This window comes from Athene cunicularia, assembly GCF_003259725.1.
Source record: "Athene cunicularia isolate RWA chromosome 20 unlocalized genomic scaffold, athCun1 chr20_part1, whole genome shotgun sequence".
In the NCBI taxonomy this organism is placed as follows: domain Eukaryota; kingdom Metazoa; phylum Chordata; class Aves; order Strigiformes; family Strigidae; genus Athene; species Athene cunicularia.
In genome coordinates, this window is record NW_020799125.1 from 13,747,104 (window position 1) to 13,769,865 (window position 22,762).

General features: G+C 48.9%; 1 protein-coding gene across 4 annotated transcripts in view; it reads left to right on the forward strand.

The window, feature by feature from the left end:
• Positions 1-22,762, forward strand: part of RALY (RALY heterogeneous nuclear ribonucleoprotein) — a 90,662-nt gene that overhangs the window by 55,975 nt on the left and 11,925 nt on the right. For 3 of the 4 annotated variants that reach the window (XM_026861931.1, XM_026861930.1, XM_026861932.1), the window contains 2 exons: positions 11,963-12,227; positions 17,191-17,263. In XM_026861931.1, coding sequence (XP_026717732.1) covers positions 11,972-12,227; positions 17,191-17,263 — 329 coding nt within the window. In that variant the 5' untranslated portion in view covers positions 11,963-11,971. Of the gene's footprint in view, positions 1-11,554; positions 11,574-11,962; positions 12,228-17,190; positions 17,264-22,762 lie in introns of those variants that run through there. The other variant, XM_026861929.1, reaches the window with a different exon arrangement.

Genomic DNA, 22,762 nt, shown 5'->3' on the forward strand with positions numbered 1-22,762 from the left:
CTTGCTTAGCACAATCTCTGGGGATTAAGTGCCTGGCTTCAGTGATACCTGTGACATGAATTCCTGTAGTGGGTGAGGGAGACCATCAGCTGGTTTTCTCTGGAGGAAAACATGGACAAGCATTTCGGAGGAACAGTCTGGTCTGGGTCCCAGAGGGACCGCTTTGATCGGCAGGTGGTGACTGCACCCATGGTTTCCTCCTCAGCTCATGGTTTTGCCAGATCTCCAGCGACAGGAAGCACATGTTGATGTGGAAGTCCCCGGCATCTACTCGGTAATTCAGAAAAAACAGCCATAGCCCTCATGACTTGGGCAGGACAGCCCAGCCTGGGCGATGAGCAGGACCAGCTTGGCTGGGAACAGAGCAGTGTTTGCGTGTTGAGGAAGCTGTGGCATCAAGATGCAGGACTTCTGCTTCGAATACACCAGCGGGGCTGAATAACAAGAATTGCATCAGTCAAGCTCCATCTGCAGCAGCTAATTTTTGAGAGCTGAATGGCCATGGCAGGTGATAAAATTATCTGGTGGTGGGTTGGCAGCATGAAATGGGGTCTGTCCTGGAGCCCCCATTTTCTGTCTACTTCAGTGTTGCCCTGTGGTGAGAGGTCCCCATGTCCTTCTCACAGGAACCTGCATCCCTGCATCATGCCTGTCCTGGTTTCAGCTGGGATAGTACTAATTGGTTTTTTTTTCCTTTCTTCTTAGTAGCTAGAATAGTGCTGTGTTTTGGATCCAGTATTGGGATTTGATATGAGAAGAATGCACTGATGTTTTTAGTAGTTGCTAAGAAATCAAGGACTTTTCAACTTCTCATGTCCTGCCAGTGTGCAGGTGCACAAGAAACTGGCGGAGAGCACAGCCAAAACAACGGACCCGAACTGGCCAATGGAATATTCCATGTCATCTAACATCATGCTCATTATATAGATAAGGGTTTATTGGGAATCTCCACTCAGGTTTCTGGGGTGTTGGTTTCAGAATTCTCTCTTCTTTGGGATCACTAGCAGGGAGTGAGCTGGGCATTGAGTGGTGGTGTGCATTACCCATTTGTATTTTCTGGTTTTATTATCATTATTTTAATTTTATTTTATTTCAATTATTAAATTGTTTTCATCTCAGCCTATGAGTCTCCTTACCCCTTCAACTCCCTCCCCCATTCCCTGGGGGTTGCGGGGGGGTGAGGGAGCAGCTGCGTGACGTTTGGCTGGGTTTGAACCACAGCAGTGCGCTGTGTGGGTGGGATATGTCCCAGAGTTGGAGCTTGGAAGTGCTCCTGAGGCCACCCATTAGACATGACCAGAGGAGTTTTGTATGAGGAGGTGACCACTGGACTCATGAGTGGAGGGTCTTCTGCGGCCAGACTGGGAGCCCCCCTCTCCCACCGCCCCATTTCCTCTGCGCCACACGCGGGAGATGCAAAAAGCAGCAGCAAAGATGGCACTTCATTAACAGCTGAGAAAGTTCCCAGAAAGTTCACTTGCTTTTCCCTGTATGTAAATCATTTGCTGTTAAAACATTTGGGTTGGTGAGGGGGGTGTTGTTCATTAAGAAACATCAAGTCAAGAGGTGGCTGATGAGAACCTGTCTCTGCTGCATACGAGTGGGGGATGGAACCATTGTGTTTTCCTATTAGGCTGTGAATGATAAAGAGTTAAAGAATAATTCTCAAGAAATTAGTCATGGCCAGCCATTAATGAGCATCTCGGTAACACACTAATGAGCTGGCTTCAGATGCCTGTAAAAAAGGACTTTAATTAGATTAATACATGTAGCATTGACCATAGCCCAGTAGGTAATCATCAGGTTTTGCACCAGTGGGATTATGGATGACATTCTATTTAATTGCTGTTTCCTTTTCATTTTCTTTCCTTTTTTTTCTTTTAAAGATTCTTTCCTCCAAAGAATTTTGTTTCTGTTCTCAAACATAACGTAAATGTTATCCATGGAATTCTGCATCTGAAAGTGCTGCCAGACTGGGCTTATCTGATTCAATTGACCTTTAAAATTTATTTTGCTGCTGTCAAAAAGAATGTTAGTCTGTTCACGGGAGATTTCCAAGACGATTAGAAGCAGAGACTCCTGAAAAGTCTACTTGTTGCATATTCTGCAATCAAAGGATGATCCTAGCTTTTTTTTTTTTAAATGAGAAAAATGCCTTAATTTATAAAATATTTTATGGAATAACAGAGTCCAGAAAAGTTCAGTGCAATTGGGGAACCCATGTTCAAGTAGACAGTCAAAGAACTGCTGAGGAGCTCCTTCTCATGGGGTGAAACCCAGGTTGTTGATCCACGTAGGCTTCAGAAGATGCCCTAATTCTTACTTGTAACGCAGTACTGACAGTGGGATTTCATTTTTGACATCGTATGCTGCCAGGACTCTCATATTTTAAATGCAATGTTGCTAGCATGGGAGTGGAAAGCCAAATTTAACCCACCAAGATTGACACCTGCCTGAAAATCCTCATCAGTGCACAACAGACATTCTTGTTTTTGAAGGAATTCAGCTCTGAACCAAAGGGCTCCTTGCTGTCACGTTGCAGTGCTGATGGGACAGATTTGGTCTATCTTGGCCCAAGCAGAGATTTTGGCTTTATCAAGCAGATGTGAGTAAACACTGCCTCCAAAGCCGATGGGGATCAGCAGCTTTGGTGTAAAGGCAGAGCATCATGACCCCATCATGACCCCATGGCTCCCCTAAGGCAGATAACCAGAACTTTGTGCATACATACATGCACATACCTCTGGTATCTGCCTTAGGGGAGCCCTGTTAGCTCCAGCATGACTGCACACGTGTGTGCAATGAACTGTGCAGCGTTTGGAGTGAACCCCAAACTTGTGGAGAAAGGCAGGGTGAGAAGCAGTGCTGCAGGAGGGGCTGCTTGGATGGATCTCAGAGTTTCCAGCCATAGGTCATCCCTTTATCACACTTACTAGGAAGGATTTAAGGCTCTAATGAATAGATTTTTAAGCTTTCTATAGGCATAAATAATATGTAGGACAGATGGTTACGAGCCCCAGCTATAAACTATATGCTGACCTGATAGACTTTGTAACCATTGTACCTTTAACAACTGATTAAATACTTATTAAAACAGCTATTGATTATTTATTGCACCTTTATGAAAGATTTACCAGTTGCACTTAAATTTAAATCAGAGCCAGGTTTTCAAAGTATTGGCAGGATTTCTCCAGTTTTAAATGACTTGTTGTTTTAATTAAAAATTTAAAAATTAGGCTATTTGCATAGCAAGATGGATAGTTGAAGGAAGATGATGAGGGAGCTAATTCTGTTCACGCTGCTGTGCGCTCAGCATCCACTCGTCTGGGCAGCAGCACCCTGCATCAGGCAGGAGCGAATCCTAAGTTTGTGGAGAAATCACTCAAAACCAGAGAGGTTAAGGAAACTAATTCTGCCTCACACCTAGCCGTCCGGCACAGAGGCACCAGCATCCCCACGCTTGCAGGTCCTGGTGCTTCAGCAGTCGGTGCCGTAAGCCAGGGTGTAGCGGTGACGGCGCGCTGCAGCGATGCCCAGCCTGGGGCAGCTCTGGGAGAGGATGCGCCGATGTAAAAATTCACAGTGCATCAGATGTGGTGTAAAGTAAGATGGATCAAGGGGACAGAGGCAGCCCCTCCTGCCAGAGCCCTGCGAAATGCAGAACTCGGCATCTGCCACAAGCTAATGGTGTCAGTCTGGATTATTTGCTTATGTCCTGCAGCAAATGTGCTTTAATGAACCCGGCTTGGCTGATGTTTTCTCTCCCTCCTCTCAGTAGCTTTGCTTTTTCCTCTGTACAGTCCAAGTGCACAGGATGGGTGCAGTCTCCAGGTAAAAAGGGGTGAAGGGGTGCAGAGGTGGGCAGCAGCGACCCGACCCGCCTCTCCCCCCCCGTAAGTCGAGACCTGGGTGCTGGGTGGAGAGCAGGCCCTGAGGTCGGGGTATAAGCGGGGCTCTGATCCCGACCTCCCCAGGAGCTTCCAGCGTGCTTGCCAAGGCCGTAACTGCCGGCTTCTCTCCCCTGGCCGCAGTGGTGCAGCTGCATCGCCTGTGTCAATCCGGGCAGTCCCCATCCGGAGCGCCCGCGGTGGCACTGCATCCCCGGCTGTCGGGTCTTAACGCAGTTTCATTCTACCCAGGAAAATACAATGTGCAGGGTGGAAACGGGGCTGAAACGGGGCTCGCCACCTCAGCCTGCAGAGCCTGTGCGCACAGGAGGAGAAAAACATTGTTCTCGGGCAGAAAACGGGCTCCCCCCGAAAAATGTCTGGGGGGGCTTTTGGGATGTGTAGTGGGCTGCAAGGCAGCATTGGTGCCTTCTGCCTTCTCCATCGCTGCTCCAGCCACAGAGCCCTGATGAGATGGCCTGGGTATGGAGAGTGCGCGGGGGTCGGTGACACCGGGGCTTGGCGCTGGGGTGCAGAGGAGCGGGGCCCCTCTGCGGTGACCGGGAGCCAGGACAGTGACTGCTCCCAGCAGAGCTGACCCGGGACAGGGCTGGGCTGACCCGTCCGCAAGGTGGAGCCCTGGGAGGTGTTGGGAACAATGTGCATACCCTGTACAAGGAGTCCCTTGTCTGAGGGGAGGTGCGACAGCCCAGAACAGCTCTCGGGAGACCCAGGGGCCTGCTCTCTGTGTAGCAAAAGCGTCCTCCCTTACTGGGCTGTGCTCCATTGCACTTTACAGGGGAAAAAAAGATTTGCAAAGGGAACCCACAGCTTTACAACAAGCAAGTCTGGCTCCTGATGAGCTGATCTCCAGCTTTTTGGCCCTTCCAGCTCACTCAGCGCAGTGGAGATTTCCCCAAAAGACAGCCCTGGTCCTGCAGAACTAGTCTAATAATTGTGACATCTTTGTCTATCCCCCTTTTTTAATAACTTTCTGGTCCCTTAACAATCACATATGGGAGAATTGAAGCTGTTTTCCACAGAAAACCCGAAGACTGGTTTCCTTCCAGTTTATTCTGTTTATTGAACCACACAACAGTGAACAGGGTCTTTCCAGTCTCTGGGAGGAGGGCTGAGGCCCTCTGGGTTTCTGTGCCGGACTTGTTGGGGACTCAGAAGTTATTAAAAAGATTGCAGGGTTTGTGTTGGTTATTAAACTAATGCTTCGAAGCTTGTCTCTGGTGTTTGGGGACTCACTAGCAAATTACTCGCAGCACTTGGGGGAGGAATGATTGGCACTGAGGGTAGTAGGGACTTTGCTTTTAAATACATGTGCATTTTTGTGCTATCATTGATGCTCTGGCTGTGCAATTACTGGAGTCCCTCTGTCTTGTAGCTGGTTGTGTTTCTTTTTAAAACTATTTTTTTAGCTAAAAGGACTGTTTTAGTCAGAAATCCCTCAGAGCCAAGCATCTGGGTTGATCACTGCCCAAAGCGAGATGCTCAGCATGTGACAGCCATGCCAATTTGTTTGTGCTGGGGCATGTTAACTGCCTTTTCCCTCCCTAAAAATCATCTTTCTTGCCATTTGCAAGAAGGCAGCAAGAAGGATGTACAGACATTAAAGGTCTGGGATGAAAGTAGGAGGGCAACCTCCAAAAAGCAGTGAGGTGGTGCAGAATCAGGTTTTGTCCTGTGCGGTAGTGTACGAGATGCTTAAAGAATACGTGAACCAAGCTCTGTGTATCATTCAGGCTCCCTCCAGCTTGTGAGCAGGGGTGCACAGCCCTGGTGTCAGAGCTGAGGACCACCCAGCTCTCCCCAAAGCACAGCGGGTGCGCCACGGGCCGTAGCATCCATCACGTGTGCTGGCAAAAGACACAGGTTTGCTGGTGCTTTTTTCAGCACCCCAAATGCCAGATTTTCCCCAAACGTGGCAGGGAGCAGATTTGGCCCTTTGCCCTGTGCCAGACATCCCCACAGCATGTCTTCATTTGTCATCTGGCTCCCAGTGGAAAGCCACCAAGTTGGGAGAACTTGTTACTGAGCAGAGCAGGGACAGGATGAAAAAACGCATCTCCCCTTTTGTGAACAAGTGTGATAAGAGAATAACAGCCCGGCTGCATGTTGCCGTCATGCTGAAATAAAGAGAGCTTTCTGCAGGAGAGAGTGGTGGGGCTCAGTGGTTTTTCTTTGCCACCGCCTCCTTTGACAGTTCGTCACTAAGACTAAGGCCCCTGGGGTTTTCAGACACCTAGCTCTCAATTAAACAGCTAATCTGTGAAGCAAGGCACTTAAAGCAGGGAGGAAAAATGGCTTTTCAAGTAAACCAGCTCTGGCCTTGGGCTGTTACCAGATTGAATATCAATATTTTTAAGGGATTCCTGAGCATTAGTGGCAGCAGGGACCATGACATTGTTCCCAGCCATGTTGTCCTAGGAGGAGAGAAGCGCTATCAGGGAGAGGACTTTGTCCATGGGCTTCTCTGCACCTCCCAGCGCTGCAGCATCCAGAGCAGGGGAATGTGCTGGCAGGCACAGCCTCTCCTTGAAGGAAGGAAGGAGGAAGGAAGTTAGTTCAGACAATCTCATCCTTAAATCTCATGTTTGGGAGTGAGAAGTGTTATTGTGATGTTTCTGTAAGCTTTGGTGAGGCCATTGGCACACACCCCTCCACCCCATACATCTCCTGTCTAGGTCTCAGTTTCCCTTGCAGAAAACAGGGATAATCATACTAATCCATCCTTGGTGTTCTCTGAGGTCCTACAGATGAACATTTATACATTTAGTCACCTATGTCCAAGTATTATTTTTAGTTGCATTTTGTCTTGTTCTCTTTTCCAGCTCAAGTCAGTTTTGTTGCAGTTGTGGGTTGGGGGATGAAAGGTAAAATAATAGCTGTGAAAATGCATCTGCTGAAGACAGCAATAGTTATTAGAATGTTAATCTATAAACAGTAATATGTGTCTCTGCTGTGTGTATTTTTCTAATCAGACATATCTCCAAGATGCTCTGACTCATGCCCACTGTTTTTTTACATGGCATATCAAAGAGGTGGTGGCTTGAGGAGACACTACTTCGTAGCACTGCGCTAGCGAGCTGCGGTGTTCCATGTGGAAGGGCCACTGAGCCACCGTGGCTGACCACCGGGTTGGATTTAATCGGCGCACAATGCAAAGTGTTCTGCTGGAGTGTAGTTAGGTAGGGTATGAAATAGTAACATGCGATGATCTAAATGTGCTTTTCCAGTTGTTATGGTTAAGAGGGCGATAAGTGATGAGAAGTGAATATGGTGTGTGGAGAAGAAACCCTAAATGAATGGGACAGAGAAGGAAAGGGAGGCCATTTTCTCATGGGGATGCCAGGCTTCCGTGGGGCAGCAGAAGAGCACTTTGCACAGGGTTTTTGAACAGGCAGTGCCAAGTGTTTTATAAATGGCAAAGTCGGAGCCATGCAGGCCACTTGTTAAATGGAGGACATCACTGATGGTGCCCAAAATCTCAGAGGAGTTCCATGCTAGAAGCCCAGAGTCCCAGCTCCCCAGCCTTGGACAATGCTCCCTGCCTGGGCATGGACAGCAGTCAGTAGGCAGATGGCACTGGGAGAGCATCCCATCTGCAGGGATGTCAGGTCCTCGTTGGCTTCCTTCCAAGTCTTTCCCAGCAGCATGGCCATCACCTTGCCTGACCTTGAGTTTGACATCTGGTGGCCCTGTCCCATCACTCGTCAGCCACAGACACATCCCCTGCACAGACCTATGGTGTCCCGAGATGGCCCTGAAGCCACTGGGGCTTCTACCAGGGAGCCAAGGGAAAAGCTCTACCAAGGGAGGTGGATGCTGAGCTCCCCACTTCACCACCAGTCCCCACCATGGATGGTGAAAGTGACTTCTTCAATCTCCAGCTTGTACAGCCACAGGCTTTATCGGCCTGAGGGGACCGAACATCCCAGGTGGGGAGGAGAGGAGATGGCTCAGGGGATAAGCACAACTGCAGAAAGCATGAGGAGACAAGGAGGGTGTGAGGTGGGGAGGGGGGGAGCAAGGACCTGGGAGAGGAGCAGGTTCCCCTTGACCCCCTCACCTCCATGGTGGCAAAGGCCATACCTCAGGAGATGCCTTAGGAGATGTCCTTCTCCAAGTGAAGATCTATCAGTGCCTTAGTGCCCTGCTGAGAAATGCCTCGACTTCATCCAGCTCTTTTATTTTTAAAGCAAACCCAGAGTGGAAGGTCCAGTGACAGCAGCAGAGCTGGCTCATGTTGCACTTGCTGAGAGGAGGCAGCCCACTAGATTTGGGGGAAAACACATTTTATGCCCCCACACACCCCTCCAGCCAGCCTTTTCTATTCCCATGCACAGAGGCAGCTTAACCCACATCCCTCCTACACAGGCTTAAGGAGCTCAGCGCCCTGATGTAATTGGTGTTTGTGACTGCAAACAGCTGGTCAGAGATTCAGACTATTGTAAATAACACGCTTCTGGGATGGTTAGTATTTGTGAAGGGTTTCGGCAAACAGCAGCCTGGGGTTTCCCTAAGCTGGAAGTGGGGGTAGCAGTAGTAAAACTCTTCAGCAATGGGATGTGAAAACAGAGACAGGGGTTTAATTTATTTGAGAGCTGTATTTTATTTTGAGGAATAGAGCATTCCTCCAGCCTGCCTGTGGCTGGGCCAGGCCTGGAAATGGTATGGCCAAATTTGACCATCCTGTTTGCCTTCTGTGGTAAAGTATATGGCTGAGGACGTGACATGCCTTAACTTCAGGGAGGCTTTTGACATGGTCTCCTGCAGCATCTTGGCATCCAAGTTGGGACATGGCAGTCCAGATGGGTGGCCTCCCAGAGCAGTGCAAGCTGGATGGAGGTGTTCCAAGGGCAGTGATAAGGGCTTGTACTCTTCCCAGAGGCCAGTTGCAAAAAGAATTCCTTTGGGAACTGGGGATGGGGGAAAGGAGAGCCATGGGTAGGTAGCAAAATGGGTTGGAGACTTGCATAAACTCTGGCAGATAATCAAGGATGGAAAAGTGGTAGTGCATCATCTAGAGGGGAAGCAGCAAAGTGGGGCCAAGGATGTCCATGTGGCATGGCCTAGTGTGGGTGACAGAAATGCCAGGGCAGATTTGCTCTGAAACAAAGAATATAGACAGCAGGAACTGGAAACTCCAGGCATCCCCAGTCATAAAACCACATGTTGAAGTCAGTGTCCTGCAACAACACTGACACCCCAGGGCAGGGAGAGCCCCGGGTTCACGGCAGCTTGGATGTGACCTTGGGTAGCAAGACCATCCAGGGCTACATAGCTACAGGTACCCTCCATGTGTGAAGGCTCCCTGAAGGTCCCACATAACCTCACACAGTCCCAGCAGGTTTAGGATGGAGGTTCCCTTGGGACTGGCCATTCTGGAGAAGCTTCCAGCTGGGCTTTGTGCAGATACTTTGGATTTCTGTGAAACAAGTCCTTGAGGCTCAAGCTGGGTACCCAAAGTGACAAAATGGCTGAAAACAGACTTGGCTCTTAGTCTGTTTCTCTACCTCTGCTCCAGGAATGGGGACAGATTCCGTTGTGAACCTCTTCCAGACTGGACTGCAAAAATATGTTAAAATAGATAGCATTAAACAAGTGTTATTGTATGGGTTGGAACTTGGAGCAACCTGAAGAGATTTGGCACCGTTTGCCAAAGATGTGAGAATTAAGTTCGCTTATATGCCTTTAAAAGTCCTGTCCTTTGGTTATGTTTTCCAGTGTTTTTAGGAACACTGTGTCTGCCAAGACTTGTTTTTAAAGTAGTAAAACAAAAGTCTCTGGCTCTTTTAATCCATAAGGATGAAAGGGAAAATATAACAAGCTAGACTCAGACAAAGTCTAACTTTTTTTGAGTGGATTTAGCATGGAGACATTTCCAACCTCAGTGGTAGGTTAATAGAGTCACAGGGGTTAGAGCCAGATGAGATTTATTGTGCCATCACATCCTTCCCCTGCTCCACATAGAGGATCAGCTGTGCAAGGTATCTCCGATGCTCTGTATGGTCTGGCTTTAAATGATGTAACGAATTAAATGTCCAGTCTTTTGTGCTCTCAAAATTAAAAAGGTGGAGGTCTGCACATCACAGCTTGTCTGTTCAGAGCTCATTGATTGCAGTTGGTGTTAAAACACGCCATGTCTCCCCGGGTCAGGCTGCAGGCACCACCTGTGTGTGGTGCTGGGTGAGTCTCCTCTGTTGTCTCTTTACCTCCATGGTGGAATGAAGCTTCAAATCCTGGAGATAGAGGCAAAGGTGGTGAGCCCTAACGCGTTTCTGCTTCTCTGTATGGGTAGAATTACGCTCAGGCAAAACAGGACTATGGGTAGGAGCAGCCCCCCACTGGGTATCCCAAGGAACTGGTAGCTCAGAAGGGACATCCATCGCCGAGGAGCCAAAGGGGGTCACCTGGCAAAGGGGTGAGATAGGTATAATGAAGTTATCCCCCCTAACAGGTTTAAGAGGAGATAGAAGCAACCAGAGATTTTGTGTCCTGTGGGGAAGCTCTGTCAAGGAGAAGATAAGGAGAACTTGCGTTTTTTGAAAATCTTGGGTGCAACCACAAAAAGCATGCAAAAAAATGTGGCTTTTTCCCAGGCTCTGCCTGCCTGGTGAGGAGTGTAGGAAAGCCTAACTGTGTGATTTAGGGCTTGGCAAAGCCAGGAGCATCACACACTGCCAGTGTCAGTGCCTCGGGCAGGCTGGACTGTGGGCAAGCAGAGCCTGCCAGGGCTTGGGGACCAGGGTGACAGGGTCCACAGGAGCTGCACCAATTCAGTCGAGCAGTTGCCACTGTCCCCACCTCAGACCAGGCTGCTCAGACAAACTTCGGCTTTGAGCCCAGAGAGCCAAAACTCCAAAGCCAGGTGGTGCTTTAGCTCTGCCCAGTGCCAGGACAGACGCTGGGGACTGCCAGGTATCAGTGTGTCCCCTGTGCCAGGCTCAGGGACCACCTGGAGTTGTGGACATGCTGGTGGCATTGCCCCAGGTGCTGGAAATACCTGCAGGTGCTCTTGGAAGGGGCTGGGGAAGAGCAGCATCTCAACGTGCATCATAAAATACCTTCCATAGCTCTGAGCTAACTCTTCCCAGTAAAAAACACACACTGTGCATGCAGCAGACAATAGAGGTCCCAAAGCATCCCCTTTGTTTCTGGAAGATGAAAATCAAGCTGATGTCTTTGGACAGCTGTAATTTTTGCTGTGGAAATGTGAGCAGGCAGCCCGATAGGCAGCCAGACTAGCTTTAATTTCACACAACTTCCAGCCCTGTCCCTTGGTCCTCTTAGTCCTCAGAGGTGAAGTCTGTTCTCGAGGCTGTTCATGAAATAACCCAGGCAAGAAACTTGGAGGATCATGCCTTGCAGCTGTGGGAAGCAGGTTGGAGTGGCTTCCAGCAGATCTGGCTGATGGTTTAGTGATTTCCAAGCTAACAGTGACACCTCCCGTTTGCACAAAATTCAGCTCAAAGCCCAGCGTGTAAATGCGCAGGCAGGCAGCAGAGTGCAGATATCAGGAGCACATGGGCTGCTACGCCAATTAAATCTCTTCATTTGCATCCAGAAAACTCAAGTCGTCTTCCAGCTGCAAGTGCGGATCCACGGGGGCTGTCCCTGTGTGTGATGAGAGCTGGCCTGTGCTGGGTACTCAGCAGGGGAAGGCCCAGGAAGGTGGTTATGAACAAAGGTGCTGGTTGCAAACTGATTTAAAAAGAGCAGCCCTTTGTATTGTAATTAAGTTTAGAGAGGTAAAAGCTTTCATATAATGGCATTAAAGCTTTTACTTAGCTGTAAAATTTATTTAAATCTTGTTTTGTCCCCAGAAAGCAACCAGCTCACACCCAGAGTGTTTCCAGCAAGAGTTTTGCACTGGCTGTCACAGTTGCCTCCCCAACACACAGGGGCTCTCCAGAGATGGAATTCCCCCAGCTGTGACTACTTGAAGTTGAGGAGCTGGTTCCTTTACTCCAGGCTTGCTGGGAGATTTATCCCCCACCCCTTCTTTTAAGACTCCGGCAGTTCCCTTGTACACCTTCCTGACTCCCAGTTTGTTCATTCAGGTGTTCAAGATGTCATTGAAGGTGCAGACAAGCAACATCACGAACAAGAATGACCCCAAGTCCATCAACTCCAGAGTCTTCATTGGCAATCTCAACACAGCCGTGGTCAAGAAGTCAGATGTGGAGACCATTTTCTCCAAGTACGGCCGAGTGGTGGGCTGCTCCGTTCACAAGGGCTACGCCTTCGTACAGTACTCCAACGAGAGGCACGCACGTGCTGCTGTCCTGGGCGAGAATGGGCGTGTGCTTGCTGGCCAGACGCTGGGTAAGTAGTTTCTTCAGCCATTTTGGGTGTCCAGGTGGAACATAGGCTGGTTGCTCCCTGGGGGATGGTGAAGGGATGGCTAGTCCCAGGTCAAACTGGGACATCCATTTGCAGATCAGGGTCAGGGCTAGTGATGGTGAGCAGGTCCATAGTGACAAGGCAGGTCTGGAGCCAGGCTGGGAAGTCAGCCAGTGGGTCAGGATCAGCAGGGTCCGTGGCCAGGCACAGACACTCCCACAACACAGCTCAGGTAGGGGCTGAAGGCTCCTGGGTCCCATATGGGTAGGGGCCAGAAGTTGAGGCTGGTTATGGCTATTCAGGCATATCAAGGCTGTGACACTGTGGCCCAGAAGCTCATGTTACAGGCTGGGATTGTAGAAGTGAAAACACCATTCTGAGTCACCCCATGTCCTTGTCCTTAAACTGGTAGGGAATAACTAGAGTGGGAAAAGACATTGTTTGGTTCTCTTTCTGGACCAGACCTTACCCTTTGCCTATCAAGAGAGGTGATAGTCTAAATCAGACTTGCTCAAACTAACTTTAGCCAGCTGATGTTAAACAAGATAACTTTCCCCCTAGACACATGAAAGTCTCTTATCTGCACTGCTGTGTGATAAGAGTTAACAAACAAAACCACCTCAGCTGCTCCCAGCTGCATCCTTATTTTGCAGATTGCTCTGAAGTGTCACATGCTGAGAAGCTCTTGTCACCAGCTCTAAGCCGAAAATTGGAACTAGAGACAGTATTTTTAATGAAAAATTGTTAGTTCCAAGCCTGCTGCTGACAGTGGTCCTTGGGCACCCGGGAGAGTGATTTGCAGCCCATTCCCACCCTGCTTCTGTCACAGCAGTCTGAAATAAGAAGTTGCATGCTAGATCTTTAAGACAGTGTGCTGTTTCCATCCATGTTTTATTCAGATATGAGGAACTTCTTTTCACTTCTCTTACAGTCCAGAGAGGGAGCTGCAGACAGAGGTGAAGTGCAGTGTGCCAGGAATTCTTCCAGCCCAGACATTGCCCACGTGTGCAGGGTCTGTAGATAGGATGAAGAGAGCCTTGAGGAGCAAAGGGCTCACTGAAGTGCTCCAGACAAACACAGAAGATACAGCTAGAAGACAGGCAACACTGGCCCACTTAACCAGAGATGAAAGGTTTGCCATGATAGGAACCTCTTACTCTCCTGTCAGTGCTGGTCTCAGAAGTCTGGCATGCCAGCAAGACAAAAGGACTGTATTGTAACTGGGAGTTCTGTACATGTACTGGACGAGGTGCAAATTCAGCTCCCTTTCATCTGCCTTCCCTTCATGGGCCAGTCCTACTGCAGAACTGCTCAACAGGCTTTCCTTTGCTGTTCATGGACCAGTATAAACACAGGGACGCTCCCCTTTCAGGAACATCCAGCAAAGAAGAAGAGCTGAACAATGTGGTTAGAAAATGTATTTGCACAAAACAAGGTAGAAAGTCCCACCCTAAAAAGGAGGAGGTGATTGCCACGTAGGAATGGGAGAGGAAGGACAGGATGGGGACATGACAGGTATGTTGCTGAAGAGACTGTCCCTGCTTCTGTTCATGGGCAGGCTTTTGGGATGGTCCTCTGAGGTGATGGTAGACATTCTCTCCCCAGGTGGGCAGGAAGGCAGGCTGCTCTGCCCTGTCAGCTCCAGCCAGTAACTGCAGCAGGGTGCAGCCATGCAATCCTGTGGAAGAGCTGCGAACCATGACTGCCAGGCAAACGGCTGCATTTGGCATGGCAGGAGCTCATGGGGATTCACCGCCCGCACCGGGGGGCACCATGGCTCAGGGTGGTGCCGGGTGTAGGGGCAGAGTGTCTCCAGCCTGCTCAGGGGCAGCAGCTTGTTGACAGGCTCTTGCCTGTCCCCAGTGTCAGCTGGTGGTCACTCAGCAGGACAGCATCCCTCCCTGAACCCACAGCCACTCCTGCACAGCAAGCACTGCCTGTAGTGGTGCAGTTGTAGCAGCCCTGCATGGCACAGTATGAGTGAAACCACCTTTCCTGCCTTGATTGGTCAGATGGGAAAGAGAATTTGCAGCATCATTTAAGATACGGGAGAGCATCATAGTTTTGCGTGTGATGTGAGTGCTGTGCCTGCCTCTCAGCTGAGTGGGCGTGTAGTTTAAGATTCTCATGGTTCCCTCAGCATCCATCAAGGCTCTTGCAAGTCCTTGTAATAGATCGTAGAAAAGCTGGTCCTTGCAGAAACCCCTGGAGTGAATGACTTCAGCTCTCGGTGGTACTTGCCCCATCTGGGAGCACAGTGGCTGCACTGCCATGGGACAGCTGCACATGCTGGTGGTGGCAGGAGGGCTCAGCCCTCCATTTGCTCCTCAGTGCCAGTGATGATTTGCAGGTGACGTTTTCCAGCACATACTGGAATGAATGAGCAAAGCAGGCAGCATCTTTTTAGCTCGTGTGTCCCAGCTAAGGTCAGCTCTCAAGCTAAGTGGTCTGATAACATTTCTTCCATTTTTTCTTCTTCCTTTATCACCAGATATGCAAACAATCAAACTTGCATTTTGATTGATGAGGTTCAAAACCATGGCTGTAGCCCATCCTATATTGGGACATGGACCACTCTGCCACACAGGTCGCGGCAGCCTTTCTTCAGAGGCTCCCAGACACCCCAGTCATTGCAGGAGACAATTACCTCCTGTGGAAGGTGGATCCACACCATAACCTGACCCTACCACGTTGGCCAGACAAAGCACGACCTCCCCATTTAGTGTGGGCAAAGGTGCCTGGATATGAGCAGGAGGGATAGATACAGCCTTGGGGTGAGCAGATGGATTCAGTGATGCAGAGGAGGGAACCAGAATGGGAATGAGATGCAAAATCTGTTTGGGCTGATGCGCATGTCTGAGCTCTTGTCTTTCCTTGTTCACTATCAACAGAATCCTGAGGGGTCTGACTGCCCATTACCACTATAGGTTGAAAGTATAAATTTCCTGGTCTGTCTGCATGCACAGTGAAGGCTCCACAGTGCTGTTTCTAGCAGTGCTTACCAGCAAATTGAGCTAATTGTCATCATTATCCACTTTTGGGTTTTCATTGTGTCTCCCTTGAAGGGTGTTAATCAGCACTGGGCTGTCATTAGCTCTCCATTTTGCAAGAAAAGTGACTGGCAGCTGGCAAGATGCACCCTGACAGCAAAAAGGGTTCACAACAGGGGAACTGGAGCTGAACAGGAATGTGTTCTGGGATGTACCAAGGAAGAATTTATTCCTCTCTTCCTTTACAGCAAACAGCACTGCCAGAAGCATTGCATTGCTCAACAGACTTAGAAAGGCACCCGCATGTGTAATGTTCACACTGGCAGCAGTTGTCCACGGAGCTGTCCTATGGCCCTGCAGGCTACTGCTCAGCACTCATCTGCATCCCCCTTAGCAGTTGAGTATGGGAGGATGGAGGGTGAAAGGCAGCAAAGAAAACACACGCTCTGATCCGAATGTGCCTCCAGAAGAACATTCAGTGTAATGACTGAGTGACACCATAATACTGTACTCGTTGTGCAAGCTTATAGTAGGCTCCAGCTTCAGTAGAAACAGTGTCTCTTGCTAGACCCTAAGAGGGAGTCCTCAGAATTGCACAGCAAGACATTTGGTTAGTGGGAGCATCCCCGTGCTCCAGAGCTGTGCCCCTCGTGTGCAGCCTGTACTCCTCCTGCTCAGGTTGTTTCAGCAGTGCTGCAGCTCTCTTGTGCTCCTGAAGATGATTTTCTTGGTTAATAGTGAAGTCAGCCGACTGTTCACTTGGGATCACTTAGCAAGCTCTTTATTTTGATGGTGAGTAGACCAGCCTGCCCACATTTCTCCATAAAGTCCCTTCATGCAGCATGAAAAAAGCAGCAATTAGTAACCTTAAACCTGCTGAGTTTCATGGCATATCTTGCAAACCATGAAGAGGTGAGAACTTAAATACCCCAGTTTGCAGTCACAGATCCACGAACCCTGAGCCCCAGATGGAGACCTTCAAATCCGTCTGCACCTCAGAGGCTGTAACTTGTGCCACCAGCATAGCAGAAGGACGTGTCCCAGTGCTGTGGAGCAGCCCATGTGCAACCCCATGCAAATGGTGCTTTTGGTCTACGTAAGGAAATTCTGTCTTGCTTGGCTCAAATCTGGTATGCCCAGAGGTCTGACACCTATTTAGACAGAAAGGACCTGAAGAACAGAAAAAGTTTAAGGCTGATTTGGAGAAACCATCAGGGAATTTGCTTCCTCCTGGCCAAGAAACAAAGAGGAGGTGAGGCCTCATGCTCCCAGCAGCTCACCTCTCTGCAGTTCTGGGGCCACACTCAGCATTAGATTGCCAGGCTCTCGGCAGCCTTCATGAAATTGGCTGCATCACTTTATTCTCACGTCAAAAGCATGCTTAGCACCAAGCCTGAGGAGAGAAATTTCCTCAGAGGATTAGAAGAGCTCATTCTCACCTTTCCTGGTAGAAGATGCTCCTCTGAGATCAGCTGAGGTGGCTGCAGGCGTGTGCCTGCACCCTGCATAGTGTTTAGTGCAGCCCAGTCCACAGTGATGCCCAGCTGGCTTGTGCTTAGCATTCATTTTTATTCTAGAAGGAGCAAGGGATAAATTGTTAGCAGAAGTTTTATATATTGTCCATGCCTTATCATAACAGCACTGAGTTCTCCTGAGAAGCCTGTCCTGAATTTGTGTGTATGGGTTAGACCATGTCCAGGGCATTGACTTCAAAAATAAATGGTTAGTAGCTTTATAAAGGAAAAAGAAGAGGCTTGCCAAGTGCAAGAATATATTTGCCTTCTTGTGGAGATCCAGCAGGGCCCCAAAAAGCAGTAGAAATGAAGTGGGAGGTGTGGAGGAGTTTGTTTCTGCTGACGGCAGGGCTGTGCACAGCCTCCCTTGCTCCGTGGTCGGGTACGGCTGCCAGTGGGTGCGGACATGCTGTGTCACACCTGCGTGTCCATTCGTTGCAGATATCAACATGGCTGGGGAACCTAAGCCCAACAGACCTAAAGGGCTGAAGAGAGCAGCCTCCACGTTGTACAGGTAGGTTTCCACTGTGCCGCCTCCCTGCACTGAGGTCTCCAGGCTGGTATTTACCTTCCAGCTGGGGCTGATTTTTGCACCCCCCACAAGGCTGCTGCCTCAAGCTCCCTGGCCTCAGCCCCAGGTAGCCCTGGGCCACTGCTGCAAGTTCAGATCTTCTCCCATGGGCTTCTTGGCCTTTGCAATGCCCCGCAGTGCTGGCTGCAGGGAGGAGAGCCAACAAGAGGCATCGACAGCAGACCCGAGGTTGGCCAGTGCCCACGGCATTGTGGGACTCTGCTGGGCATGGTCCAACCCATTGAACAGTGTTGGACCTGGAGGTCATTGGAGAAAGGCGGGCACTGCCTGATGTAACCACATTAGAGTCTTGAAAGAAATGTACCAAGAGCAGCACTCGCCTCCAGCCCCAGCTCCTCCATCTGGGGAGGAGGAGTGTGGTACAGGGGTGCGTGCTGGGTGCTGGGGGAGAAGAGAGAACGGGGGTGATTTAGGGAAAGATACTGGAGAAAAGGGCAAGAGAAAAATGACAGTGAAAGGGAGAAAAGAAAGGAAGAAAGTGGGAAGCCCTTAGGGCAGCACATGGAGGTGGACCAAGGAGGTGGCCAGGGGAAGCCCCAAGGAAGCCTGTGCTGTGGAGCAGTGACCAAGGGAAAGGGAGGGGCAGCTGGGACATGGAGTAGGTCTGGGGGGGATGTAGGGCGCTACAGATATCAGAGTGAGCCTTCAGTGACACTGTTGCCAGCTCTGGAGAGTTTATTAAGATTTTCACAAGAATTGAAGATTGTTCCTTAAGCCCCAGAGTCTGGAGCCATGGGAATATGGGGGAAACTCATTAAGTTCTTGCTCCTGTGGTTGCAGGAAGAAAAACTTAAAAGTATTTGGAGAATACCCTGCAGGTTCAAGAAACAAAAAACAAATAACAAGATCACAAAATGTATTTTATTTATAAATTCTCATTATTTATAAGCCAGTCTCATGGTATGGAGACTGGGACACTGAGTAAGGATTTAGAAGGTGTGATGTTGGGAAGAAAAGACTAAAATCAGTATCAGGGTTATAGGTGAGTGTAATAAAAAAGGATATCATGAGAGAACTGTAGATTTTTCAACAATAACAAAAAAAAAAAAAAGTGAGAGAAAGAAGAGAAACGAAAAAAATCTATGATTCAGACTCAGCCATGCAGTCCAACTTCAGTGTGCTAGGAAATGGCAAACCTCAGTGGTGGCAACACTCTTCTGGCGTAGGAAAACCCACCAGAGCTTCAGCAGCCCTCCCACCACCACCCGCAATGCATCTGTTGAGACCTTCCACGAGTCTCTCAGCTGCGCTCTTCCTCTGCAGCTTTCACCAGGCAGACTTCTCCTCCCACCCTGGGCCAGCTTGGACCTTCACCAGAACTGAGCCCGCTGGGTTCACAAGGGACTCCAGTTGATGGGAAGTAGATTCTTCATTACCCACGCTGATGTATGGAGCTAGAGTTGATACAGATCTTTCTAGCACTACTTACATGGTGCTGGTGGCCATAATGCAAATCACTTTATTCCATAGATCTTGCAATAAAGAGCATTTCATTTACTATTCGTCTGTGCCTTGACCGCTAATCCATTTTTGTTGAAATGTCCAATATTTCAGACTTCCAGGCTGCCATGTAGATGAAGAGAAAGCAAACAAGAGATGTTTTCTTTTTCCCACATATATGGATACGCTAAAATATGGGCCAGAGAACTACACTGCTCTCAGCTTCAGCAATATTTCATCCCAGATTGGCTGTCAGATTTAAACTTTGCCATCTGGACCAGCAGAACTTATGATATCTCACAGAAACCAAAGAATCCAGGTTTGCAGTGAGCCATGGTTATAGCTTTCCTAACCATCATAAATTTTTCTAAATGTTAGACTTCAAAAATCACAGCACCATAATTTATAGAAATGCTGTGTTAAATACATAAGATTATTTTTTCAAACGTTGGGTTTTATTTTACCTCATTCCAAGCCTGTATCAGAGGGTGAAGGGGAAGGGAAGAGAAGGAAAGGGGAGGGAAATCTCATTTTGGACATAGAAGAAGCACCAATCTTGACAGTCTTACTTGGTCCTGGTCTGGTGCTCAGGGGGTATCTGAGTGTTTAATAGAAATCCTTTGGGATGTAGCCTCTCATCTACCTCCAGTAGGTAAAACATACACCCAAGTTCATGCCATCATAAATTTTCTCAGGTCTCTCCACAAGAGGGACCTTAAGTTAATATAAAACCTTGTGGTAATCACTGCTTTCCTCAGCTCTCTGAATCTTCAGGACCTCCTTCTTTCTGCCTCTGGCATTTACCAGAACATCCCTTTGCACATGGCAAGTCCCCTGGGTGCTCCTGCCTGATACCCTGGCCACCACAGCTGAATGCGGATGTGCCTGGAGATACTGCACTTGAGTTAGTGAGAATGGCTGGAAAATGAACTTGTCTTCTGACCATGTCCCCCAGGGATTTACATGCTGTCTCTCAAAACCTTTTGCCTTCTGGCAACACTTTTTTTGCCTGCATAGTGGATGTCTGGACGGATTTCCTGGGGCATTCTGGGCCATGGTTGGGTCATTGCCAGTGATCCTGCTGTGCTGTGAGCTGGCTGCTTGTTACCATGGGCTGTGAAGGGAAGGTGCCTCTGCCCTTGTCTGTAAGGCTGGTGCTAATGTTGCTCTATAGCCAGAAGGATGGTGAGGACAACCTATGCAAGAACTGCAAGAGCAACCAAGTGTCTGGCAGCTCAGTGGCCCAAGGAACTGTCCCTGAAATGGTGACAGACACAAACCACTGGAGACTTATTTTCACAGTCTACAGATGCAAGTGGACGATGTCCTTCCAGCTCCACTGGCATTCACATCCTTTGTTATACCCATTACGATCCCTGCAGAAAGCTGGTGTCAACCCATCTCCAAACAGATCCACTCCTCCCACATCTCAGCAGCAGTGCTGGGAGCAGTGACACCCCAGTGAGCCCCAGTGCCAAACCCACACAGACAGGGCTGAGAAACAACCGCAGGGCAGGGGAGGAGGCGAGCAATGGTACCCAAACCCAGCAGAGCCAACACTGGCAGGAAGGATGTGCATGCAGCCTAGAGCAGCTCCACTGCAGCCCTGGCGTCTTGGAAATGCCAGGCTCCCTTCCCACGTTTCTCTTCTGGCTTCCCGTTACCTTGGCTGTTTGCAGGAGGAAGGAATCTCGCACCAGATACACAAGATGGTAAAAGCTCACTATTTGGACAATGCCGTATTTTCTAAGTAGCTTTCTAGTGGTTATTTTTTCTACTGCTCAGTAATCAAGGTTATGCAACCATTAGTAGAAGGATGCCAGCTATGTCACTTGTGATTATGGGTGCAGGGCTGTCAGCCAGTAATTAAAAGCACAGCCACTCAAATGTCCATTTGGTATTCAGGTACATGCTCAGAAATGGCACCACAAATGTAATGTAAAGGCAGTACATACAAACAGTTGCCCTTCAGTTATGAGTATTTGGATTTTGAACCTTTATGAGTCATTAATAAATGTTATTTAGTTACTAAATTAAAAAAAAACACAACAGAAGAAATGCACCAGGAGGTGGAAGCATCTTCTTACTTGACACAGCCTTATAGCCTTCTGCTGCCTCTCACTCTGATTGTCCCTGCTTTATTTTTAAAGGGTGTAATGTCACTAGCTGATTGAAAAATGCCAAAAATTATTCCTGTACACAAAGGAAGGCCTGACAGGTCACTGAAAAATGATCCATCAGTCTCAGGAAGGTTTATCCTACGTGTAGTGAAATTTTCAGGCACAAAGTGGCCAGATAAATCACCCAAACTAAGGCACTCACTTTTATTACCTTTTTTCCTGCATTCATGTTGGAACACCAGCCTTTTGCTCAACACCTGACATCCAAGGATGCTGGTAAAAGCATCCAGCCACTGCCTCCCTGGCATCATCTGTTATACCATGGCCTGACTGGCATGTCAGGGTCATACAGTCACAGACTTCCAAAAATCCCTTACTTTAGCCTGCTGCCTTCCTTGAGGGCTGTCTCATGGTTAGCAGGTATTGAAAGTGCCACTGCCAGAGGCTGAGATCAGGGTGTTTGCTGTCCCACACCACACTGAGTCTAAGGGTGGGTTCATCTCACACAAGTTCAGCCTTCTGTGCTGTCAAGGCTTTTATGTGGGCTGGTTATCTGGACTCCCTTTATGCTTGCTGGATAAAAATGGTTCTTCACCTGACAGTATTTTACATGTCTGCCTTCAGATGTGATGTAACCATGACCTGGAACTGCCTCTTTCTCCCCTCGCTTGGATTTATCTCTTTACATTCTCAGTGTCTAAAGCCAAGTGGGATGATTCCTACTCTTTCGGGGAAGTCAGGACCAGCTGCCCAGGATAATGATGCCCCTAATTCCTTTTGGAACAGGTAGAAGTGTCTCCAATCCCCTGAGGATTCGGGGCCAGGGCAGAAGTACCCCACTCACACCCTCTTGATTTTCACCCATAAATACTAGCAGCTGCTCTTGGACCCACCGTCCTGCAGATCAGGCATGTTGTTAAGACAACTCCACTGCCTCCGTAAAAGCTGCAAAACTGGGCCAGTGATTTCCACCATAAAAAGGTTTTGCTCACACATTCTCTACTGTGAATAACTTTATAACATCTACAGCATTTATTAGGTACTTCATATACCAAACTGCTGTTTTGACTAGTCTTGAAAAAGCTTAGGACTTCATCTGATGTTTTAGGCTTCTCCATCCTTCTCCAGTCCACATCAGGTTGGATCTAGAGGTACTTGAGGCCAGGCTTCATCCTGTTGGTGTTGGAGCTGAGCCCAGGAGTGAGGCAGAGGTGCACAAATGCCATGAGGCATGGTCAGTGAGGGAGCTGGGGGGTGCCCGCCCTGTTGGGGGCTTCATTCCTTGTACCTAGATGCAAGGCTTAGCCTGGGACAGCGCAGGCAGCAGCAGGGCAGTGCCCATGCAGTAGGGTTGGAGCTGCAGCTCATCTCCATCCCTGTCTCTTCAGGGAGTCAGCCATGTGCTGAGCCCACAGTGCCCACAGCTCTACCAGTGGGGCTCCCACGGGACAGCAAAGACTTGGAAGAAAAGCCAGCTCAGACCAGGAGCATGAATAGGGTGAGAAGACAGGAGTGTGGGTATTTCAGAATTCTGCCAAATGCCCCCAAGCTTTGTGTTGTTTATGAGCAAATGTTCTAAAGCTGCCTCATGGTCTCCAAGCCACAGGGAGTTTCCCAGCGAGAGCAACAGCCCATGGAAGGAGGTTTTGCCATGAATAAAGATACTGCTTCATCTCACTTGGAGTCCTTGAGCTGCAGAGATGCCACTGTCTTCTCTAGCCTGTGGCTACAGATAACATTGTCTCCAAGGCACTGCTGGAGCTAGCCAGAAGCAGTTCACCAGAGCCTGTCAGGATTGACAAATATTACAAAATTGCAGCAATTTCATTTAAGTTGCATCTAAGGGGGGGGGGGGGGGAAA